We start from the raw sequence: 25,828 nt of genomic DNA on the forward strand, positions 1-25,828 counted from the left end.
TAGAAGCCCATTTCTATATTGCCAAATGTTCACCTGCCACCCCTTGCAGACTTGTGGGGCCTTAAACTGTTTCCTTGTGAAAACAAATAATTCTGTATTTCTCTCTCAGTCTGCTCCATTTGAATTCTCTGGTGTCTAGAAAGGAGAAAGATAATTAGCTTTCTTATCAGTAAATATGTTTGTAAAGTCTCTCTCTCTCTCTTAATAGCCCTGTAGTTCTTGCAGCCTTCAAGTAATATCTGACTGCTACCCCTTGAGATGTTTGATGGAAATTGACCACTGAGTTGAAAGTTTAGAGGGAGGATCAACTGGTACATGTCGAAAACACAAGCATATAAGTCCTGACAAAAAACCTGAGAAGCCCATTATTATATTTAAAAACATATGCATTTCAGCTTGTTTGCTTACAGAAATACCGGATATATCACAGACAAGTTGTAGTCAAACCTGTTTGTCAGTGTTAATATGGCAATAAAAAGGCTTACAGAGACATTTTTCCTGACAGAAATCCATTATGGAAATCCCTATAGTACTATTGGGAATTGCAATATTTCTAGTAATGAGGAGATGATACACACTTTCAGAGTGAGAAAACCCATGAGAACATGATCTTTCCCTTAGTTTTCTTAAGGAATTTCTTAAGGAATACTCTGGCTGCATGTATACAACTGAAGAGAGCACAAACAGCACAAACTCACTTTTTCTTCTCCGTCAATCAAGTTTTCCAAATCATTGACTGAAATGTAGTTTGTGTGAGTTATAAGAAAAAATCTTGGCAAGGACTGAAATACTGATTCTCTCAAAGTTATTTGTTCTAGAGAAGGAATGTGGAAATCCTTGTGATTGTTTCATGGTAAGGCAAAGTTTTTTAAAAGTCTTGGAGAAAACCAATGTGTCTGAGCATAGAGATTCTCAAGTTCTTTCTGGTTGTCATCCCACATACAGGTCAGACATTTCCCATGACCCCTACTATTAGTATAAATAACAGAAGAGGCTGAATTTGTTAGTTGCAACTCAGCTTGTAACTCAAGCTTGCAACTGCTGTGATTTTAATTCATGTTACAATGCCTAAGTTGTGCCCTGCTGGCTACTGCAGAGGAATGAAAGAAATTATCCAAGTTTTTAGACTGTATACTACTTTATCAGGAGATGAATAAATTAATAAAAATAATCAAGAAATAGATATTGTATTTGACTACCAATAACTTGAGACTTGGATCTATTCCAGCATGCTAAATGGATATAAACATGGACTAGAGTCAAAGAATCACAGAATATCCTGAATTGGAAGGGACTCACAAGGATCATCGAGTCCAACTCCTGCCCCTGCACACCCCAAGAGTCACACTATGTGCCTGAGAGCATTTTCCAAATGCTTCTTGAACTCAGTCTGGTGCTGTGAGCACTTCCCTGGGGAGCCTGCTTTAGTGCCCAACCAGCCTCTGGTGGTTGCCCAACCTAAACCTCCCCTGTCAGCTTCATGCTGTTCCTTCAGGCCCTGTCATTGGTCACCACAGGGAAGAGACCAATGCCTTCCCCTCTGTTTCTCCTTGTGAGGAAGCTGCTGTCTGCAATGGGGGCTCCTCTCAGTTTCCTCCAGGCTGAACAAGCCAAGTCTCTGTATGAATTCCCCCTCCGGACCAGTCACCATCTTCATGGTCCCCTTCGGATACTCTCTAATAATTTAATCATATGTGTATCTTCTGTGCCTTAGTTAAGAGAATGGAGAGTAGGATCTCATAGGCCATGAATTTTCTGCAGATACGCTAGTGGCTGTATAAGAACACCAACTCTCAAATCAGGTACCTGTTTTAGACATTTCAAGAGTCAGAAGATGATCCCTCAGTCTTTTATAACATTTTAATATATGAATTCCTTTACAAAAAAGAAAAGTTTTGGCATTCTTAAAGATTTGCCACAATTTTTCTTCTGAACTACAGAGATGTCACAGACAATACAAATATGCAAAAGATTACTGTGGATGTGTCAAGGTATGTCAAGCCAGACAAGTATTAAGAATAACTACATAATTTCTTGCACGTTAAATTATCAAATGGACTATTGGTGTGATATAATACCTCACAATGTATATTCATAAGACATTTATGCCCCCATGGCAGGGGTTTGGAATGAACTTTAAGATTCCTTCCAACCCAAATCATTTTAAAATTCTATGAGTCTGATTTTCTGGAGCATAAATTAATGCTGAAACATTTTTGCAAGGTTTTAAGTTTTAGTCCTAAAATGAGATTGTTGCAAATTGACCCCAAGGGCCTGTGCACGGTGCAGAGATCTGCTCACAGAGCTGGCACACCATGCAGTTTCTAAAATGCCATTGCAGAAGACATCTTACTGTTCCCAGGTTCTAAGGAGATTTCTCAGTCATCCCAAGTGTGAAATTTTGTATAGTAGCTAAAATGTGCACTGTAGAAATACTGTGTGTATTTATAGACCACTAAATTGTCAAGCAATAAAATTGCAACCACCCTGAATGAAAAATTCTATGAACTATTTGCCTTGATTTTTGTGCATTAATCCTTCCATGTGCTCATTATCAGCTAGCTGATCCATTTTGATGCATTGCCTTATCTACAAATATTTGCAAAGTGTTTGGAAATTCTAGTTTATTCTTAGAAATTCCCAGGAATTCCAAGTAACATGCTCTATAGTGACAACATATTCAGAATTTCAAGAGCAAACAGTTGTTCTTATGTAACAAGGGAGGGAACTGGGAAGCTGGTATGAGCATGTCAAGCATTGTAGTGGAAGGTGTTGTCAAGTACCAGTTGTCCACATTTACAGTTTGATAAGCTGTCTCAAAGACAACAGGTGCTGTAAGGAACACACCTGAGGTCTCATGCTCCATCTCAAACATGAGGTTTGCAAAGGCGTGGCTGTAAAGAAAGGTAATTCGAAGTCAATAGACATAAAAATAAGGACTGCTTCCTCTGCTTTGCAAATTCTAACATTAGTTGTCTGCATCTGTATTTTATCTGAACAGGAGAATTAGGTCCTGAGGGCTAATGATATTCCTTCAGGCTTTTCTTTTTATCTTTCCCTTCAGAAGCTGGAGCTCCTTATGGTCCTCTCTTCATTAGCAAACTTCTTCATGCCTCACTCCAGCTTAATTAAAGGTCTGATTCTTTGGCATTAAATGGACACTATCTACTGGAAAAAATGAAACCTGCTTGAAACTCTTGAGTCTTCTGTAGCTACATAAAGTGCTTGATGGCAGAAGGGAATAGAAGGAAATATTGTTTGTTTGTTCAAGAGACAATTTGGGTTTTTATAAGCATTTTAAAATTTCTGTCAAGTTATGAGGCCAACTTTTATTGTAGAGATTTAGTAGCAGTATAATGAACTGAACTGTTCACTTATTCATTGTCATTTTATCCATCCACCTTGATGGTTATCCTTTAAAGTATTTTCTTCACAGCACCACGTGGATGATTAAAAGTTCGCAGTGTTAACCTGGGGTGGGAAGATAGTTTGTAAGGATAGTGCAGAAGGCAATTTTCCTCAATGAATTACAGCTGTACTGATTGTCAAGAAGTGGAGACAGCCTTGCCTGTCCAATGAGGAAGGGTGCTATAAAAGAGTGGGTTAGCTGGTCAAAAGTCAGATGGAGTTTGAGTCTGTTGGCTGTGCTGTGAGGTGGTAAGGGACATGCAGACTAACGAATTAAGATTTTGTGTGAGGGATGGACAGGGTAAGGCAGCTGGGTAAGGTGCAGCTTGGGGTTTAGCCACTTGTGAAGAAAGAAACTTGCAGGAGTTAGTACTGTGTGGTGTTGTCTGAGAGAAGGCACAAAAAGCTTTTAATAAGGGACTGGTGATGGTGCCAGTTGTGTCCATCTGGACAACTGCAACAATGTGGAAATTCAGAAACTTATGATTTTAGACAGAATCCTTGAGCAACATGAGGGGCCCGTATTGAGACAAGTGTTATTTAATATCTCCATTAATGATACAAACAAAGGGACTGAGTGCACTCTCAGCAGATGTGCAGATGATGCCAAGCTGAGTGGTGCTGGATGCCATCCGGAGGGACCCGGCTAAGTTCAAGAAGTGGGCCCATGGGAATCTAGTGAGATTTAATAAAATCATGTGCAAGGTGCTACACCTGGGTTGGAGGAGCCCTCAGTATCAACACAGGCCAGGGGATGAACAGATCAAGAACAGCCTGGGGGAGAAGAACTTGTGGGGTGCTCGTGGATGAGAGGCTGGACTTGACCTAACCATGTGCATTTTTTGCCAGAAAGCCAAATGTGTCTTAGGCTGCATCCAAAGCAGTGTGGCCAGCAGGGTGAGGGAGGGGATTCTGTCCCTCTGCTTTGGTGAGACCCCACCTGGAATGCTGCATCCAGCTCTGGGATCCTAGCACAGGAAGGACAGGGAACTGTTGGAGTGAATCCAGAGAAGGCTCAAGGATCACTTAATTGCAGCCTTCCAGTACCTGAAGAGAATCTACAAGAAAGATGGAGAGGGACTATTTACAAGGGTATGTAGGGACAAGACAAAGGGGAATGGATTCAAACTAAAACGAAGTAGGTTTAGATTAAATACACGAAGAAGGAAATCTTTACTGTGAAGGTGGCAAGGTACTGGACAGCTGTGGATGCCACATCCTGAATACTGCTCAAGGCCAGGCTGGATGGGGTTCTGAGCAACCTGGTCCTACTGCAATACGTCCCTGCCCTTGGCAAGGAACCTGGAACCAGATGATTTTTTAAGATCCCTTCCAAACCTAACTACTCTGTGATTTTCCGATTCAGTACCCTCCAACCTGGTTATAAAATAGCGTTTCCTGACCTCACAAGGATATTTTGGATAACTACGCAGCGGCATTCCCACGCTGACGGGAGGCAAGACACACAAGCAGCAAAGCTTTAATTCCCATGCTGGGAAGCATTTAAGCTTTTCAGTCATCGAGACCTTCTTGTGAATGAGCAGCCGGCGAACACCCACACCTCGTACCGCGGCCCACGGTCACAACTGCAGCAGCACCGCACGGCACTGACGCCGGCCGCCATTGCGTCCCGCGGGCGCCCCCCGGCGGTGCTCGGCGGGAGCGGCAGGGGGCGGGGGCAGCGGCGGCACCGCTTCCGGCCTCCATTTTACGCAGCGGCTGGAGGCCGCGGCGGTGCTACGGGTGGAGGGGTTCGGCCTGTGCGGGCGTCTTCCGTGTGCCGCGCTTTTCCTTCTCCCTCCGGTCCCGCGGGCGTGGGGGATGAGGGTGTGATTTCTCTGTGGCTGCGGTTCCCGGAGCGCCAGCACGGGGATGGGCTCCCCTAGCTCCGGGAATTTCGCCCCCGGCCGCTGAACCCTCCCGGAGTCCCCCCCCCCAGAGGTTCGAGCGGCGTCGTGCCCCCGGGGAGGAGAGCGGGGCAGGGCCGGCCCGGCCCCGTGGGCAGCATGGACCAGAGTGTGGTGAAGCACCCGGTGACCCTCATCATCAAGGCCCCCAACCAGAAATACACCGATCAGACCATCAGCTGCTTTCTGGAGTGGACTGTGGGGAAACTGAAGTCCCATCTTTCCAAGGTGTACCCCAGTAAGCCGGTGAGTTGTTGGCCAGCCCTTTTCCGTCCCCTTGTCGGTAAGGCTGGCACTGCGGCGACTTGGGGACAGGCGGTCAAGACTTCCTTTAAACCTTGTTAAGTAAACAAACAAGAGCCCTGCTGCCGAAGAGTGACCTGTGTGAAGGCGATGGCCGTCCTGCTTTCAGGGAAGTTGGCAGTGTAACAAATACGAGGCTGCTCTTTTACATCGTGTGAGAAGATCGCAGTGTAGCATCCTGAAAGGCGATATCGCTAAAGGTGTTCACTTTTTTTTTGGGGGGGGGGGTGGAACTGAGATTTAGGTACCTCAGTTAACTGAATTTGAGGCTAATTTTTGTACATCTGTGAGCACTGGCTAAGGATTCTGTCTGTCCTAAAGTATAAGTGATATGCTTAAGGTTAACACAATCTAGGGAATTCACTGAAGTGTGGAGCGGATAGATGCTTATTCATAATATTATTTGAAACAATATAGTTGAAAAACCTCCAAAATTATTTCCTCTTTGAAAAGCCATTTCTCTTGAGATTGTGCTGAAGATTTTGCTGTTAGGTTTCATACAAACTTGTATGGCAGCTGTGACTGTATTTTGAAAATTAATATCTACAGCGTTTTTTGTTTCTGAGGTAAATAGCTTATTTTTAAATGTGGCAATTATAAGGGGCTTTATAAAAAGCATAGGCAATAGATGATAATACTGTATACATGTAGAATGGCAGTCATGCAGAACGGTATATTTAAAAGTTTGTTCTAGACAACTGTATGAGAGCTGCATCAGCATGTGGGCCTACAACCAGGCTTTAGAAAACATCAGCAAAAGGTGGCATTTATATTTTAAGTTATTTTTCACCTAGTTCAATAGAAGTTATTGTCATTATTAATTTTTTTTTTTTTTTTTTTTAACAAGAGGAAAGTAAAATACTAGCTTTGTCTCAGAAAGGGTTTCTGCCTTTTGGAGAAAGATGAAAAATGGCCAACAACTTGGGCTGGCACTGGTACATTGACATCTGCTCAACAGTTGGGAGAGTTTGTGAATATAGTTACTGCTGTAATTCTCTGCTGAAAGAGCTTATCTGCTGTAAAAAACAAAAATATCACTCCAGCTGATTGCTGCTTCATCCTCCTCACTAGAATTTCCTCTAGTGATGTGTTTGCGTTTAAACACTAGTTTCACTCATCCTATGAACGATCCTGCTAAATTGAGCTCCTGAAAGGAAAGAATCTTAATGAATAAGAGTTTTGCATGTTGCACTTTGTAGACTTTAAAGAGTAGTGTAGTGTTAAATTTCAGTTTCCTGAAGCATATTTCTTCTGTTGAAAATAGAGTCCTCAAAGTGCCTCTCAGTATTAAACGGCTAGTTCAGCATACTCAGACTCATTCTGAGTCAAATAATAGAGAGTTTCTGTAACGAGAATTATCTCAGTAATTTCAATTTAATTTGGATTTACTGCACTTGCAGTTAAATTGATAACTGAACACAGTATTTTTATTTCCTAGGACTTTTCAAGTTAAAGTAATAACATGGGAGAGGAGAAAAGGGTTTAATAGAATGGCTCCTATTTACTGCATATAGTAAAAAAGTGTATTTTTGGCTTGATGCATTTTTGGTGTTGAGTGCTACTGCTTTTTTCAAATGTGTGTAAGTCCTTTTGCTTAGGAGCCTACTTCCCCCCCCTTTTTTTACTTTTAAACTACTTCATTGTTAAAGGGCTGATTTTTCTGTTCCCTCAATATGATAGGTCCTGGAAATAATTTCTATTACAATGCTATGCAGGCCTTGCAGTGTTCTTGAAGTTAAGGGGGTAAAATAGAAATCAGTTGCTGTCACTGCTGTACAAAGTATTTCAAGTTTTCTGTGTGACTTGAACTTCGTTCTTGTATGTGCATCTCTAAATTAGTAAACTGATGAAAACTGTGAGTGTCCTAATTAAATTTACAATTAAGAGTATATTTTTCTGAAAATCAGGTGGTTAGAATAGGCAAATGAGAAGTTCGTTCTTGAGGCAGTGTTGTTTGGGGTTTTTCCAGAGTAATTTGTTGTTTAGTTGATTAAATTATTTGCCTAAAGACATACAAATTTCAAATACAGGCAGTTTTAAATTGATTTAGTTGTTATACTTTGATATACTTTGCAGAGTAAGTACTTGAATAAGCTAAATAGGTTCAGAAGGATATTAGAGTCTTTACTAAGACAGTTGTCATACTTTTGCTCCCTGACTGTGCCAGTTTTCACAGGTAGAGTACAGTTCCAGTGCAGTTACAATATCCCTAAATGAAATACTTATGTAGAATAACACCAGGCTGTTGTAAAATCAGCCTGTGTCTCAGTCTGGCAGATCCTTCCTTCAGTGCACTCCTGCACTGATTACACCCATAAACAGTAATTTAAAACTGCTATTTCTCATTTCCCACAGTGCCTGTCATCTAGCATGGGCTTTCAGTTCTAACTAGATGTGGTTGTCTGGATTTTTATTTCCTAGGGAAGAATGGGAGAGAGGCTTATTGAACTAAAATAATACTGTATGATAGCTGCAACAGTGATTGCCTGTATTCCTACAGGACATTTCTGCACTGTCATAGGTTTGGTGTTTGGTAATGTGCAGGGCATAGCTAGTTTGGAGTAAGCATTGCAAAAGTAATCTTGCATGAAAAATTGAGTAAATACTTCCAAACCAGTAGCTCTGGAGTTCTTAGTTTTGAATACATACCTTTTGGGTTTTGATCTGCAAACAGTCTCCCATCTCACTCTAGGTTCTAGAATAATTTTTTTCTGATGCTGTGTGCTTTCTTCTGAAAATAGGGCTACTCTGATTATGTGGTTTGAGGTGTTTTTCCATCACAGTTCAGTGTTTCAGCTAGCAGGGAGCATGCTGTTCTTTGAAGCAGGAGGTGCGGTAGTGAAATTTCCTCTGGCAAAGGATAAGTTGAATGCCTTTTCCATTTACTTTGCCATATATGTGAACTACTGTGTTTCCACATTTATGACCTGTTCTTCCACTTGCATTAAAAAAAAGCCCTTTTCAGAATTGCAGGCTTTTAACCTGAGAATTGCAAGTGACAATCCTTTAGTTCTCAGGTAGGTATTTAATTTATGAAGGGAGGAGTATGGGGTTTAAGGCCTCATCTTTCCTTGTTAAAGTGTCTGGCTTAATGTGATTGACAGTACTTAACATATGTTTAACCATTTCTTTTGTGGTTTTGTAGGGAGTTGAAACACATTTCTGAAGGCTGTGTAGTCAGCTTTGAGGGGCTGTTTTAATCTTGCCAGTTTCATCTTTTAAATATTCATATTTAAAAGTTATTTGTATCTTGTTAGAGAAGATACTTTAATTAGAGGAGATGGAAGAGAGATTGCTTCATGAGGTACTGAAGCGAACACTTGAAAGTGACCTATACAGAGCTCCATTAGGAGTGAAACAGGCAAAACAATACTCTAGTGCTATGCTGAATGATGATTTAAAGATTTGGGTTTTGACGGGTTTTTGCTGTTAGGCTTTCCTTGTTTTAAGTGCTTATCTGTTCTTATTAATCTCCAGATAATCTGTCTCAGGAACAAGGATTCTTAAGACTTTTCTTCTGACTGCTGTGGTCAATCGAAAGCAACAAGTTTCCAATTTACAGGAAATTCAAGTTTTTGTTGATCTTGATGCTTAAATGCTTATTTTTCTGGCTTTTCCCAAGCACTTGTGTTCTGCTGGTAGCCTGTTCCTGCTTGAAGGGAGCAACAAAATAGCATCACTCAAAAGAAGCCACTGACATGAGTCAGGCTTTTTTTTTTTTTTTTTTTAATGTAAATAGTACAGCATTGTTGTTAAATGTTTTGCAGTATTTTATCAATTTGAGCTGCAAGTAACTAGAGTAACTAGTTCCTCTTGTTGCGAGACATAAAAATACTGTCTGATGTCACTAATTAAAAATACAGAAAAGTGCAGAAGTATAGAGAATTTCACTTGAGTAAAAGTGATAAACAATTCTGCACAGTATGTGTCAGGTTTTTGGGGTTTAAGCATTTGTTTATAATGAATGGCTGGTTAGTATGGCTTTGGGGAAAAAAGTTAAAGCCTGAGATTTACTGAGTACTTTAGTAGTATTATTTGCTTTGAGTATCTCTGTTTTGTTCTAATGATACGAGTTTTTTTCCAGGTTAAAAAAAAAAAAAACTCCAATAGTTTTGTAACATTTCTATATTCTGCTAAATTATTTGTATTATTTGATCTGTAGAGGGCTACTGGAAGAAAATAAGTCAAAACTTCTGTGAAAGCTTTTCCTAATCACAGAGATCTGGGGCTCTGTTATTGGTCTTAGTGTAATCAAGACTGCAGAGTGGGCAGGGATAGGAAGAGAAGAGGTGTAGGACTTGGTGTTTGCATGATGGGGAAATTCTTCAAATAGTTCATGCTGATAATGCATGTCTGTTCCACTGATGTTAGGCTAGATTTCTTCATTTAGCATTTGTTTGTGTTTTTTTTATGAGTAGGCTCATTGTTTTAGCATATTGGACATCTTGCTGTAGATAGGTACCTCAAATAGTTACCTTTAAAATAATTTTGCTGTTAATTCTATTGTGTGGAATAATCCAAAGTTACTGTCATATGAACAGTATATTATTTGTAAAAAAAATAAAATTTTTGTTTACAATACTAGATTATTTAAACTGTGAAACTGTAATAAGAGGAAAAAAAGCTTACCCAGGTTAGAAGACTACCTTAAAAAATGCTTTTGCTGCTTCTTGCTTTTTAATTCTTTCCCTTCTTTGTTTTTTGCTTTTTTTTTTCTAATGATTTGTTTTGTTTTTTAGTTCTTTTCTACAGGAGGTTTGAGGGTGGGGACAATATAACAGAAAGGTCCTTGTTGAAAAAGACTGAAATTTGTGCTGTTCTGTGTATTTTAATTGGCATTCCATTGTTCTTCTAACTTTCTTTGCCCCAGCCACTTCTCCATGTCTGTTTTCAGAAGTTGCCTGGCATCAGGAGCAGGGTAAAGAAGAAATCACTAAAAGATAGGAGTTTTTGAGTGTACTTGAACGTTTTCTTGACATTTACCCTAAGTGTTGTTAATGGTTATGGCATTCCTGCTGAGTGCTTAATAGCATAATTCTTTTTCAGAAGTGATTTGTAAGTTGGACTTAGCCTCTGAAATGTTTTAAAGTCTGTCTGTTGGTGTTGGTCATTTGCAGATGAGAAAATTCCTTTTATCTCCAGCTTTGTATATATATATATACACCTGTACAGTAGGAAAAAAAGCTAAATTCCTTTCTTTGTCCCCATCTCCTAGTCTACAAAGGATCAGAGACTGGTGTATTCTGGCAGACTGCTTCCTGATCATCTGCAGCTGAAAGATGTTCTCAGAAAAGTAAGCTTTATATCAACACCATACAATATTTTTTCAAAGCAAATTTTTGGAAAATAGGAATTTAGATTTGTGTTGTTTACCGTCAAATTTTCATTGTTGTATTGAGAGATGTAACCATATAATGTTAAGTTCTGGAAAATGTATTTTCAAGTATGCCCTATGTATAGGATTATGGTACTTTTGGTTTGAGGTATGTTTCCAGTTGGTGGGAGAGCAAGTAGGCTATGCTGAGTCCCAAGCAAGTGCTGTGTTGTATATCATAGAATCATAGAATGATTTGTGTTGAAAGGGACCTTATAGATCTTCTAGTTACAACCCTCCTGCATTGGGCAGGGGCACCTAGACCAGGTTGCTTAGAGCTCCAACCTGGCCTTGACTTTTTGGACAGTAACCACTGTCCCGTAAATGGAATAATACGACATATTTGTGTTGATTTGGGACATCATTTAAATTCTCATAGAGGCTTAAATCCAGAACTTATGTCAAAGATGATACTTGTGTAAGCAGATGAAGAGTAATATATTAATTTTGCAGAACCAGAATTCTCAATTCCTGAATAATTTCCTGGGAAGGCTGTTTGTCTTGGTTTTGATTTGCCAGCTGTTAACCGTTCCTGATTATGCTTGAAACTTTGTTGGTTCTTGTTCTTTTCATTTCATACTTTTTAAAAATTCTGTTGGTTCCTATTGGAACAAATAATTCTATTAGTCTAATTTTGGATTCTTCAGTCAACAGTTAGATCCTAATTCTGAAAATGCATGACATGCGGGAAATCTTGGAATGCATGCACTTGGTTTTTGAACAGGCTCAAATAGCTTGGATTGATGATACCAAGTAATTTATTAAGTTAGGAAAGTTCTTATGTGTAGAACAATATATTTAGGGTGGATTATAAAGAACTTTTGTTTCAGTTTTGATGGTGACTGGCAACATGATGTTGACTCTTAATTCTTTGTAAACAGCTCAGGATGAATCAATAGCTGTTATTGGGGAAATACCTTAGGTCTTTGTACAGTTCTTAATCCTATGAAATAGATGATTTCTATAGTACAGTACCTGGCTGTTGGTAAGGATACTGTTTTGTGATGTATTCAGGTAAAAATCAATCTACAGGCTGCAAGAGTGGATGGGCCACATTTTAAAACTTCCTGTGCAGGAAAGTCTCCAAACATGGATGGTGCTTTAGTGAAAGTGGACAACTGAAGTTCAATATTAAGATGGAGAAACAGATGCAGAGGAGTCTTTGAGTATTACTTCGGTAGACTTACACTGCTGTTCCTTTGTAATCTTTATTCTGAAACAGATATTATTAAATGGGATTAAACTTTTTACCAAAGAAAGTGTTTGCTGTTTACTGTGTATAGCTTTACTAGAAAACTGGAGCTGGACTGTTGCAAACCAGTGTATGCCCTGTACTGCTTGAATGTTTGAAGAAATGTTGGTAGAACTTACCTCAAAGCTTAGTTTTGCTTGCGAAGAATAAAATTAAATCCAAATTCCTTAAATTCGCTTGGCCTACTTGCATCACGCTGGTTTTAGAAACAAGGCATCAAACTTTGTGTAGTTAAAGAAATTTATGAATTTGAAAACACACCAGTCCTAGGCACAAAGTTAGAAATTTGTGTTGGAAGAGGAGTTTTTGTGTTAAAGCTCTTGAAAGCTTTTGGAAAAAAGTATGATTACACTTAAATTCAGTCTCATTCTCTGCCAAGATCTTCCTACTGGGTTAGTTATAAATTACTAATATTATATGAGGACTTACTAAATCGCTCAGTTACCTTTGTGATACTTGCTCCTTGGTACTAACCAGTGCTGTTTCACTGATCAAAATGTCTTGAGGCTGGAAGTTATGGCACTCTTCTAGCACAATGATGTTCAACACATTACTTATGAATAGAAATATATTGCAATAAACTGTCATGTTTAATAAAGCTGTAGGCTTACCAGTGGTATGTGTAGCTTCTCTTGTCTTTCCCAGGGGGCATAGTTTTTTTTTCTAGGAAGAAGGTGATTAGTTAGGTTAAAGGCTTTTGTTGTGGTCAAAGTGCTGATCACCTGTGTTCAGTGCTTTCTGATCCTTGGTATTCCTGAGTGGTAAGAACTTATACTTAATGTAGCAGTGAGGCTGTGCTTGGGATTAGGACCCAGGATGTGGAGAAGTTTAAATGACTGAGTGTGCATTGGGTATGCTAGCAGCAATGCACAGTGGTGTATAAAAGCATTTATCTAGTTTTTTCCAGTCTTGAAGATCAAAACCATAAAAATGGGTAAATGTCTGTTATAGCACGTTTACATATAGTTTAAAAAGCTCTCTCCAAATGTAAGTTTTCTGAATGTCATCTCATTAAAAATGGCAGCTTGCCTGCACCATGCTGATTTCAGAAGAGGATAGAGTTTTTTGTTGCTTCTCTTGTTTAAAATTTAGTTATTGAGGAAGCTGCAGTGTGCAATTTGAATATGCATCCAGAGCAGTTGCTATGGCTGTGTAACGGGGTGTTTTGATTTGGTACAGTGAAATAGCTTCAGATTGAAGTTATGGCCTCCAGATTGGGGGTGAGCATGTTCCTGTGGAATTGGCATGGTCTTACTCCATGGCTTCAAGTGATGGCATGCATTTGCTTCCTCACTTTCAAATATTTAGGAATACTCAAGCCTCACCTAGAACTTGGAATAGCATTCCCTGAGCATGCAGTATCTGCAAGGGCCCTTCAGTTGTGTGTCTGCAGGTTAGGCTTGAGCCAGGAGCTTAAGCTTAAACAGGAGCAGGGTGCATTGCAATGGTTGGCACATTGTTCTTATCTTGGTCTGCTTGTGGAATTCCAGTGCCTACATTTTTCATGTACCCTGATGTCTCTAGTTAATAATGCTCTTCATAGATCTCAGTGCAAATGTAAGTATTCTCAACTTCAGGTAAACTGAGCCCTGTAAAAGGTGCGAGATCTTTCCAAATTAAGTTACAGCTTGTGATAAACTTTCTCATGCTTTTCCTGGGGTTCTTTGGTTCTGCTGTACCGCAGTTCTAGGGAAAACGGGTAAAGTCAATGTTCCATGTGTTATTATGGACAGCTTCTAAGAAGACATTCATTGTGAAACACTAGGATTCTCTTGCTAGGCTCGAGTGTTGCTTTATGGTCTGTTTTGTATAATATTGTTTTAGTGTTGACAGCTTTGACTTCTCTTTGCTTATAATTTTCTCCAGTATTGTTGCTTTAGCTCTTCAATTTCTTTAATTTTTAGCAAGATGAATATCATATGGTTCACCTGGTATGTACATCTCGGACACCCCCAAGTTCTCCAAAACCCAGCACCAGTAGAGGTCACGGAGCATCAACCTCCAGCAGTGGCTCAGTGAGTCTTTTCATACACAGGACATGAATTCCTTCTGTGCTAAGGAAACTTGCCATTAATTTATCTTTTAACTTTTTATATTTTTTTGTAAAATGGTATGTTGAAAGTAGAGCATGCCATATGAATTTGTCCAATTAGACTTGATTATTTAAGGATGTAATTTTATTTAAATAAGATGACTTTTTTCAAATTATAATAGTTATGTTTATTAGATGATAAAGCACTACTTTTTCTAAGCTATTCTTTCTTTTTAACACTGTATTGAGAAGTACTCTTTCCTTTCTCTCTATATTCCTGTATCTTTGGCAGAAATTTCACAGTGTATTCGGAATTCTAGAAAAGCTAAGTTGAGATTTGTTTTGTGAAAATTTAAGGGACCAGTCAAAATATTGTTGTCATGAGATACAGGTGTAAGTTGGCCAGGTTTTTCTTCCTGTTTGAGAGGAATTGGCTAGTATTTATGTATGAACTTCAAGCTAGTCATAGCATGTGTAAGACAGTCAAAAGTAGAAAATGTTCTTGAACAATATAACTAATAAAAGTATTACAGAACATGTTTGTTTATAGTGTTTTGAGCCTCCTTCTCCTCACACCCTCCAAAAGTGATGAATGTCTTTGGTTGTATTGGGCTTTAAAAGCAGTTATGATTTCTGTTGAGAACTTGGCGGTTCTTGGCTTTCTCCAGAAGTGACAGTGTCACTAAGCAACTCTTGAAGGTTAGTGAGAAAGGGATATATACAATACCACTGCAGGTATGTTTCATCTGAGGTGTGTGTATTGTCAGCATATGGAAAATGCCCTTTCAAGCTGTATGTCTTCATTCTGCTGTTGATAGGGCCTGTGTCAGGCTGCTGTGTGACAATCAAAAACATGAGCAGTTTAAGCAATGGTAGAGAGGGGATTGTGGCTGCAACATCTTTTCAAAGGCTAAATTTATATTTCTGTTTACAGGCAGGACACAGATGGTCTCCTTGGCAAGCATTTTATTGCTGTGTACATCAGTTGTAAATGTTGTATTTGAATGACTGCTTAAAGCAGGCAGCATGCAGAGTGCTAAGTTCATAATACTTTGGAGGAAGTAGCTTAAACCCAAAGTTTGAATGGCCTTTGTCCTTCTATCAGTTTATTTTTACTCCTTCCCACCCCCACTGTCTAGTGGTAAATATTTATTGTTTTCTTTGTAGGGGCAAGTGGGATATGGATGTCTTAAGTAATTGGACCTCCAATTCCTGAGTTGTCAAAGCGTATTTTCTGCTGAGTAAATATTACAGTAAACCTTAGCAACAGGATTTGAGGACTTATTAAAATTGAAATAATGCATCTTTATAGCCCTTTAATAATCTTGTTATGGTTAGAGACAGTTTAGAAGCCAGGTATTACAGGTCTGACACTAGTTTCAGGTGTGTTCCGTAGAACCTAAGTAGTTCCTAGCTGTTTCCCTGTTCCCATTGATAGCCCCCTTCCAGCAGTGAGCACAGCCATTTGAATTGGGCAACTGGTACAGTGAAGAGGATGAAGAGTAGAAGGAATAACTAAAGATAAGGATAGAGGAAGATATTTTAAGCCACTGTCTCTGAAGACAGTTATATCCTGAAGCTGTAGTTACTTCTGTTAACAGCAGCTACTAAAATTTTCATTCCTGCTAGACACTCTGTCAGTTAAGTTTCAGTTTGCTTCAGCTTTTTAAAACTGATTCCCAGTGACTTGTGGTTTTCTCTGGAAACTATCAAGTGTTGGGTCTTTTTGAAAAAAATTTTCCCACTTGCACCTGAGTGCAATTTTAGATTTGTTACTACAGTTTGCCAGAACCGATAAAACCACAGAAGACCTATCTAATGTTCACATTCTTAATAAAACTTGTGGCAAAACATTAAAGCAAGTAGTTTTTTAAGACACAGTAGTAAATATTGTAACTGTGGCAAGAGATTCACAACCTCCGATTTATTTATTTTTAAGAATTTAGAGCGTTCTGGATCAACTGCTGCCTCACCCACAAACCAAGAAGCTTCTTCTACGTCTTTGAGCACTAGTGCAGATGGAGTGAGGCATCGTAATCTTCCACAAGGACACAGCAATCCCATGCCAAGCCACCAGTTCCCTTATTTAGTGCAAGGGTAAGTGAGACTGAAGCAATCATCACTCTTTGATACTCTTTACAGTGCTTTATATATTCAGTTGCACTTATGTTTCTTTCACAGTCTGGAAAACCATTTGGCTAGTTCACCATGAAGTATAAGTCACAGAAAAGTTTTCACATGAAAAATTAGTGTTTTTAGCCAGGAGTCAGTCAGACTGGAAGTGCTTTTGGTGTTCCCCTTCAGGATGGTTTTTTTATATTTTTCTTTATACTTCTGCCCTCAGTTTTCTTGGACAAGTGCAGCTTTAATATGTTTAGTGGATGTAGTTAGTAATGTAACTGATAGAATTATTACTTCTGGTTGTCTTTTCTGTCCTTTAACAGTCAACACTATAGTCTTAGCAGACTATGATGATTTCTAGTTTTTGACACATAAGAGATGTAATTCTTCATTTCTCTGTATTAGATTCAAGTGTAGAAATGATATGCAGGTGTTTTGAATGCATGTAGTGCCTGTGTATCTACAACAGAATTTTTAAGGATTTTCATGCATACCAGTGAAAGATAACCAGATCTAGAACAGGTCTGTTACTACATAATGTCCTGGTTTTAAGGACAGGTATCTGCCAATAAAGGCAGATGCTTCTCTTTGAAATGGAGAATATAAACCTCCTCCCTCCAAATTATTATAAATTTGAAATTAAGGGGCTCTCAGGCAAAGATATGGGAATTAGGAATAACAGTTCTTTACTGGGAAAATTAGAGTAGATACACATGGACACCATTGAAGCCCCAGGCTGAAAATTGCAAGGCTCAGAGCTCTTTTTCTCTTTCTCATGCTAGGGAAACCTTTCTCAGGCTGAGACAGTTTTTTCAGTTCCAGCCTGAGCCTTTCCCAGGATGATAACATTTGGGGAAAACAAAAAGGAATTAATAACAAGATTAGCACCTGGGGTTCACTGAAAAACAGTTCTCATGGTCTGTGAGAGTTTTGTTTTCTTCTGTTGTCCAATAGACTGCTGAATTGTTTGTAGTTTGCAAACCACACTATAAATGTGGTTTGGTCATTCAATAAATCGCTTCTTTAGCCATCTAGCTGGAGAAGTCTTCGTTGTCATTATGTGCGACTCCTAGTGCAATAGCAACAGAAGTACAGTATTACAAAAAACAATCCCAACCCTGACAGAGTCAGAATACAACCTGACACACTGTCAGTCAGGGTGTTGGTAGCAGTCCGATCAAATGGTGACTACAGTCCCCCTGCAGTGGCAGGTGTGGTTCAGCTGAAGCAGTGCTCCTGTAGAAGGGTGCAGCCTTCCTCCAGAAGTCCAGGGATGATGTAGAAGGGTCCGACTTTTCCTCTGGAATCCAGTGGAAAGAAAGTAACTTGCTGTCCAAAAGCTCCATTTTTATCTAGGTAGGAAAGGCTTGGTTCTTCCCCCTGGCTGGAGCATCTCCCAGTGGGATGATGTAATTTTATCAGTCAGGACTTAATGGCCCAGCAGCAGATGATATCTTCCTGGAGGGAGGATGGGTTGTGGAAAAGATCAAGATGATTGCCCCATCTTGTCTTAAAGATGGACCATTAGGAGATGGTATGTGCTACAGAGATAAGGAATCACTACCCCACCCAGTTTTAACAGATGGTGATAGAATACACATTTCTGGCCACATCAACCCAACACACATAATTCTGTCTCTTTTTTGCACTTAAAAAGTAGCTTTAGGAATTCTAATTCATGTGACCTTTACAGCTACTTAAACATGTTTTTGTTGTTAGTAGCAGTAGTAGCCTCTTCCAAGAGGAAAATGGGAAACTGGTGTGTTCTGAGATGATAGCTGTAATTTCCTCAGGGAGCATTTTCAAGTTTCCTTTCTGACAAGGTGTTATCCCAGTACTGTATAAGTTTTAGAAACCTACTTTTGGAGAATGTTGGAACAAAAAATATGAATGTGCTAACAGTAACATTGCTTCTGTTGCTGGAAAAAAAGCAGATGCCAAGAGCTGTTGAAAGCTTACTAAGTTTTAGTTTAATTTACATGCTCTCATTAGTGTTAACTCAGACTTTACTACTCTTGCTAGTTTTCATCTTGAATTTGTTGATTTTTTTTTTTTGTCTGAAATGTACTGTCCGCTGGGAAGAGATTGCCTTTGTAGTGGGTGAAGACTTAATGTTACTCTGACCAAAATGCATCTTCACAGAAGTGGTCATACTTGCCTTTCTGACAAAACTAGGTGACACCAGGTTGAATGTCAAGACTGCTGAAGGTGTAAAGTAAATTAACTCCAGAAGTAATTTATTATGTCTTGTGTAAATGACTAATCTGTAAGAAGTTTTAATATCTTTCTAATTAGCTTTTCACATAGACATTCTGAATTTTTGTCAAGTGTGGTAAACTAAATAGGCTGTGGACTTCCAAAGGGCAACAGAACCATTATTTAGTCTTTGGGCTGAATTAATTTGTGTAAGTTTGGGAGACATTGCTGTCTTGGATAGAGAGAATAACTTAAATTGAAAATACTAAGTCTGTGACTTGCTATGTCTAACATGTAATGTGGATTGAGAGGAGTGGATTTTGTAGACTGAGAACTGCTGAGAACCTGACATCACTGTATGTATTTCAAGGGTTTCAGTCCGACTTTGACTATTTATAGCTTACTAACCTGGAATAGGGTCCTTGCTTGTGTCTGTGGTACATTAGCAGTGCACCCAAATCACATGTTTCAATTTTGTGTAATCAACGAGGACTCCAGATGGTGATCCCGGAGCATTCTGTGATGCATACAGAACTGTAGTAAGAGCAGGTGATTGGAGGTTTCCAGGAGTGCATTCCTAATCTGAACAGAAATGCCAAAATAAATGAACCCTAAATAATCCTAGGCTTTTTTTTTTTTTAAAGTATTTTAATGGAGTGCTGTCAGAACTTGAATTAGATCTTTCTAAACTGCTGGGTATTGGCTCTGCTCACCTCCAGATAATCTGTGCCCAGTGCCTGCTGGAGTCTGCTTGCTTCTTTAAAAATCCTTTTCAATGCATCAGTAATCTTTTCAGATGCATCTGCTTTTGCTTTTAGGTACTGCTGCTTGTATTCCAGCAGTAAGAAATGCCCTCTGATTTTTTTTTTTAATTTTTTTTAGCTGTCTCTTGAACATCATTTGGGGCAATGGGATCTAGCTTTAAGGTTATTTATATGGAGATCAAGGCTTGCTAGGAATATGGAGATCCATAACTGAAACTGGTATTACTTTGTTTTGTTTTTTTTTTTATAATTGCCAAACAATTTTTATTCTAGCTTTGTGATGAGCTGTAGGCACTACTGATGGGGAAAGATCTCCAGGTGTTTGAGAATTTATGTAAGGGTCAGTTTCCTTGGGTGTTTTGCAGTACTTAATTGATTTGCAGAAATAAGTAGTGTGAATGTTAGATGATTAATTGTGGTCTCTGTTTTTTTGGCTCCTAGCTTAAAGCTGCAGTGTGAGAGTTGAAATACTTTGGGAAAACTTCGGGCATTTAGTTTAGATTGTTGAAGTATTATGGGGAAAAATAAGTCTGCTTTTAAGCTTTTGCAAATGTTGTTTTTAAAAAATCTAAACTTGAGGTGGGATGGGGCAAGGAGTTTATGTATGTACCAAGTTAGTCTTTAGCAGTGGGGAGCAAGCACAACATTTTCTGCTCCTGTGGACTTTGTTAGAGATCAGGGCCTGTGCTATGCTTCGCTGATACAGAGCACATGGGTTCAGCTCTGGCAGCATTTGCATTTCCATCTGGAGAGCCCTTGGAAGCCGTAAACAGACAAGAGACATCAAGGCAATGAAATAATTTGTCAAATGTGGGTAGCCTATCTAGTCAAGTGTTTTTTATTGTGCACACCAGTAGTGTTTGAAAGTAAATGACAGTTACATACTGACAGCACACAGTATTCCTAGCACATAAATACCTTGCATCATCAGTCATCTTTATTTGCTGTATTTTCTTCTAAGTAGCAGTTAACATCTGAAAGATCACCTGAAGTTGATATCCCAAGCTTTTAAGTCTAAGTAAAAAGTCTTGATATTTCACTGGTGGTGAGCAGTTTCTTTGTGATAATCTTACCTTCAAATCTAGTGCTGGTTAGTTCATTTGAGTGTCTTCTGTAGATCAAAAGAAGTCGTTTTAAGCTTTTTAGCCATCCTGAGGAGCACTGTGTCTTTTCAGAATATTCTGAAGCTACCTCTACCATTTGACCTGTTTTATGGATTATCTAACTGTTCTTTTGTCTGCTCTGTGTTATTCTCCAGTCTTGGAATGCCTTTAGAGATCATGTTTGCTTCCTTCTTCTTACGCTGTTGCTGCTATTCTTTTGAAATATTCTGCTTCCTACCTCTTTCTCCTCCTTTTCAAAAAAAATGAGGAGAAAGTATTGTGCTACTTTACTTTTTCCTTGAACAGCAAGCTGCCTTGCTTTGCTGAGAAGGTCCTCTTCCTTTGGGGAGGTTCTTCTTGCAGTGTAAAGAGTTGTTTCTGACTTTCATTAGCTAACTTAATGTCACAGCAACTGTAATAGCAGTGTAATTGACATATCTGCTTCATTTTGATTTTTGATGAGCAAACAAAATACTGTTGTACTAGTTGGCATTCTAAGCCAGAAGCCAGTTGTAAGCCAGTCTATTTTTGCTTAATGGAACCAGATCTTGAAAAATTAAGTTTTGCTTTTGAAAAAGTCGCGTCTTCTAGAAAAGCTATTGCGGGGGCAAAAAAAAACTCACCATGATATTTGAATGTAAAAGAATTTGGCATAAATGAACTTCTGTGGTTTGTCTTGTTTGACTGGCTACTTAATCTACTATTAAAACATCAAGAAAGCCGATTTTGAAAGAGTTTGAAAGAAAGATGGGGCTCAAATCCAGTAATATTTTTAAAGCATGTATCCATGAGGGCAAGCTGTTAGCCTAAGGCCACTCCACTTTTTTTGGCGTCAACATAGCAGTGTCAAGAAAGAACCCTAAAATCTGTATCTGATGAGAAAAGGAAGCGGCGAATTCCTTCAGAACTTATTCAGGCAAGTTGAGTAGCACTGCTTTTTGGTGAGTCATCCTGCCTATTCAGAACCCCATCTGATACTCTGTTTAAAATTGAGATGCTGATCAGTGGTTTGTCTCAGCAAAGTACTTAATGACATTCATGTAGAATATTTAAATAATCTTTACATTTTGAGGTCGAATATTTTGTGAATTTAGGAGGAGTCTTTTCTCTCCAAGTGTTTGCCAGTTTCAGGGATAGAAAAACATTCTTATAGCCTGCAACTATAAATAGTGATTGTTTTTTCAACAGTAGCTTCATGACATTGCTGTTTCAACTTGTTAATTAAGCATAAATACATAGCATTAGCAGGACTGCTTAATTAATCCTTTCAATTTTTAAAATAAACCTCAAATAATGCCTGTGACTATCTCAGTTTGTGTTTGGTATCAGGAAAGTACTTTTGCTTTCTTCCCCCCTCCCCTGCCCTGCAAACTGTTGTCAAAGCAGGTTATGGCTAAATGCGATTTTAGCAGAGGTCATGGAGTTGCATGGCATGTTCTTGTCCAGAATTACAGTGAAATATTTATTCATGTGTAACATGGAAAAAAGGTTCTAATGTCTTCCTCCCATCTTTCTTTCTGGGCATATAGTGTGTATCTGAGTGCCTGGTAGACTAATGAAATCTCTTGGTGATATCTTTGCAGGGAGTGCCTTACTTAGGGAGCAGGTCTAGTCTGCAGTACAATTACAGCAGTCTCAGCTTTTGCTACCTGCAGTCTGAATAAACTTTTCTTCATGCTTTATACTCTCATGCTGTCCTGAAAGATGTCCTGGTTTACTACAGTTCACTACATCAAAATCTATTGCGAAAGAGTTGGAAATCTTGCCAAAACATGCTATATGCTCTAGGAGGTAAGAGAGGATAAGAAGTCTAATAGCAGACAAAACCAAACATAAAAGTTATTTACAGAGTTTTCTCTCTCTTGCATGTGAATCAGAGTTAAAAGCTCATAGGGAGAAGAATCACACATGCTCAAAGTATTGAAGGGGGGAAATGAAATCCTTTACAATGTTCTTAGTTGCAATCTTCAGAAGCTGTATCTGAAAGATTAGTTTGTCTTTGCTTATGTTATTACTTCACATCTCTGATCACAGTGGTATTTTGGGTATTGCTTCTAAAAGAAAGCTATAGAAGATAGTAAATTTTCCCTTTAGAGCTCCTGTAGACCTTTAAAGATGACCTCTGAACTTAGAAGGAATTCTATGGAAGCATTTCTACAGTTAGCACTGTTTTGAAAAATTTCCAGCATTGTTTGTCCCAGAGATGCAGCTAGTGACATACTAAGTACAAAACCAAATATTCTTTCTGTGGAAATAACTTTGCTTATTAATGTCTTTTATGAAAATGTAGTGGTTTTTGGAATGGGTTGGATGATCTCACTCATAGGAAATAACTCATATGTTATTTCAGTGAATTATTTTAAGGGAACAAATGAGAGGAGAAATGCTATTTTAATTGTTTTTTAATACTAGCATGCTTTTAAAATGTCACAACTCAGAGCTGATTTTTTTTCTTTAAATTGTTTTCTAGCAATATAGGCAACCAGTTTCCTGGCCAAGGTATTCCTGCTGGGTTTTCTATGTATCCTGCATTCAGTCCCTTACAGATGATATGGTGGCAACAGATGTATGTACGTCAGTACTACATGCAATAGTAAGTCTGTGTTATCTTATACTGAGCTACACTAGCGAAAAGAATATATTAAATGTTTGTTTTTTGGATCTAAATGTCTGTGTTTATCTTGTCTGGCTATGTTTTATACTTAGTTTTTTTCCAGCAAGTTATGAAATGCAGTCTTGGATTAGAATTAAATTGATGTCTTAGTAAATAAAAATCTAAGGGAGAATGCAGTTTTTTGACATGTATTACATCTGGAACTGTAGCAGAGAAGACAAAGCAATTATGGTGTGTGTTTTTTGACAAATCAAGTTTATGTTTAAATTTTTAGCCAAGCTGCTGTTTCAGCCCAAGTGACTTCCAGCACTGAGCCAGCGAGATCTGCAGTTGCCCAGGCTGTAAATTCAGAACATGCTCCTGCAAATGAACCTGCAGCAGTGCCAAATGTAGCTGTTCGGGAGAACAGGCCTGTAAACCAAAATGTTCAGATGAATGCACAGGGTGGCCCAGTAGTGAATGAAGAGGACTTCAACCGGGACTGGCTGGACTGGATGTACACATTCTCTAGAGCAGCAATTCTTCTGAGCATTGTATACTTCTATTCTTCTTTCAGTCGGTTTGTCATGGTAATGGGAGCCATGCTGCTGGTTTATTTGTGAGTACAACAGTTGAATATAGCTGCAGATCTGAGATGTGGAGTATGGTGCTAATGTTTATTCAATTTACAATTAAGAATTATCCACATGCAAAAATTTACACACTGCTCTTTTACAGTAGGTTGTGTCTTAAAAATTAAACAACTAGAGAAACTGAATGTAAAAGAAGTAATTCTCAAAATGTTTTTACAATGAGTTGGATACCTCTTATACCTGAAACACAATGTTCTTACATATTGGTGATATTAATAGATCAGTACTGTTGAAATATAGCATTTTGGGATGAAAATTTAGAAAGTGGGTGTGAGGGGAGGGAGGCTCATATAGGTCAAGCATATGCTTGTATAAACTTAAACTTATTACTTGGATATGAAATTGCAGTGCAAAACTCATGTATATTTCCAAAGTAACTTACTGGATGTATGCATTAAATTTTGTTAGGCAGAGTTAAGGTAGTGCTGCTGTTATGGTGTGGTACTAGATCTGGTAGAATTACAGAGATGTAAAATTTTAACAATGCATTATATAGATCCAAGCACATTTTCTGTTTCATTGAGAAATAGCAGTACTGTTGTCATCACTTCCTTTTGCATATGAAGACACCTTAATGATGTAAGTAGAAGTGGAAAACAGAAGTAATGCTTGATATTTTTGACTGATGTAATTCATTGAGTGCTTACACTATAGTCTCAGTCCTATATAAGACTGTTCTTTCATAAAGGTAGGGTAATTGAAATCATAATATAGATGCTTGGAAGTCTAGGAGAGGGTTATTTACAGTGGTAATGTGCTTCAAGCATTAGCTGAACTCTGAATTTCTTTTTTACATGGAAAACTAAATTTAAACTAAGAAAATTAAGGCTGGCTTTGAAGACTTATTTAACTTCAGTGACTAAAAAATGGGGAGAAGACCCATAAAAAGTATTCTACTTATTTAATCACCTAATCATGGTATGTTACTTGTCTTTTGGAACTGAGGGCTGTGAACAGTAAGACCTTAGGACAGACATTGAAGAATAAGCCGTTCACTCTAGAATGATGCATTGCAGAAAAATAGATATAACCTCATTCATTTGAAAATACAGAATCTGCTGCAGTAATTAGCTGTAGAAGAAAAATCATTTTGTTCTTTTCAGGAGAGGTTTTCAACTGTTCCGCTTTCTTACATAGACACCAAGCTGGATGGTTTCCCTTTAGACAAGAGGGAGGCCAACAACAGGCAGCCAATAATGCAGAAGTGAACCGTGATGGGCAACATGCAAATAATCCTGATCTTGAAGAGATGGTGAGTAAGGGCAGACGTCTTTTGAGACTCCTGTATATTGTAAAGTATGCTGTAGTGCTTGGACAGAAAGCCATCTTTTGTGGAATGGAATTGGTTTAACCAGAAAGCTTTTTTTTTATGCTAATTACTTCAGGAGGTTGTTCTGAGAGAGGTCACTTAATGTAGGAAGATACTGCTGGTTACCTTATGTCAGAATTCTGGAAAGAATCAGTTGAATTGCTTCAATTTCTGTTTTTAAAGGAGCGACTTATGGATGATGGGATTGATGAAAACCTTGGAGAAGATGCAGGTGAAGATGGCAATACGGAGCAGCAGCCTGGATTCATGGCTTCTGCTTGGTCCTTTATCACAACCTTCTTCACATCACTGATTCCTGAAGGGCCTCCACAGGTTGGCAATTAAAGTGGAAAAGGAACTGTCAGGCAGCCTTGGCAGCCATATGTAGAAGTGGAGCAGATTCTAGAGAGTGTTCTAAATACAGTGCAATTTCTGAAAATTTATAATGTTATCTTTCTGATCATGGTGTACAAAAATGTGTATTTTTTCTTTTGGCTTTCTCATGCATTGAATATTTTAAGCACAAGTGGACTACTAAATGCTTTCTTTAAGGTTCTTCTTTTTCTGAAGAATAAAATCTAAAGATACTGGTCTTCCGTGTTTTCATTTTAATTTCAAATGCGTGTTACACTGAGGCAAAGAGCTTGTATGTAATCTGCACCATTACCTCTTTAAAGAGCTGTTAAAATATGAATGTTGACAAACCTTTCTAAATGCTCTCTATCTGAATAATGTATCTTGTGTTTGATGCAGAATATGAATTCTCACAAGGGATTTGGATCTTACTTAATTCCTAAGGGAATGCAGTTAACA

The 25,828-nt window shown here is 38.5% G+C and overlaps 1 protein-coding gene across 3 annotated transcripts; it reads left to right on the forward strand.

Annotated features, from left to right (window-relative positions):
- Positions 1-5,046: 5,046 nt before the first annotated feature.
- HERPUD2 (HERPUD family member 2) lies at positions 5,047-25,607 on the forward strand. 3 transcript variants are annotated; one of them, XM_056486056.1, is made up of 8 exons: positions 5,047-5,561; positions 10,834-10,911; positions 14,149-14,259; positions 16,216-16,373; positions 22,931-23,053; positions 23,349-23,672; positions 24,844-24,958; positions 25,199-25,607. In XM_056486056.1, exons 1-8 carry the CDS (start codon positions 5,415-5,417, stop codon positions 25,358-25,360), a joined length of 1,218 nt encoding a protein of 405 aa, XP_056342031.1. In that variant the 5' UTR covers positions 5,047-5,414; the 3' UTR covers positions 25,361-25,607. The 3 variants fall into 3 exon arrangements, with proteins under 3 accessions (XP_056342031.1, XP_056342032.1, XP_056342033.1); XM_056486057.1 differs by lacking the exon at positions 10,834-10,911 and having other exon boundaries at positions 5,077-5,561; XM_056486058.1 differs by lacking the exon at positions 25,199-25,607 and having other exon boundaries at positions 5,109-5,561; positions 24,810-24,935.
- The last annotated feature ends 221 nt before the right edge of the window (positions 25,608-25,828 follow it).

Source organism: Oenanthe melanoleuca, chromosome 2 (assembly GCF_029582105.1).
Source record: "Oenanthe melanoleuca isolate GR-GAL-2019-014 chromosome 2, OMel1.0, whole genome shotgun sequence".
Classification (NCBI taxonomy): Eukaryota; Metazoa; Chordata; class Aves; order Passeriformes; family Muscicapidae; genus Oenanthe; species Oenanthe melanoleuca.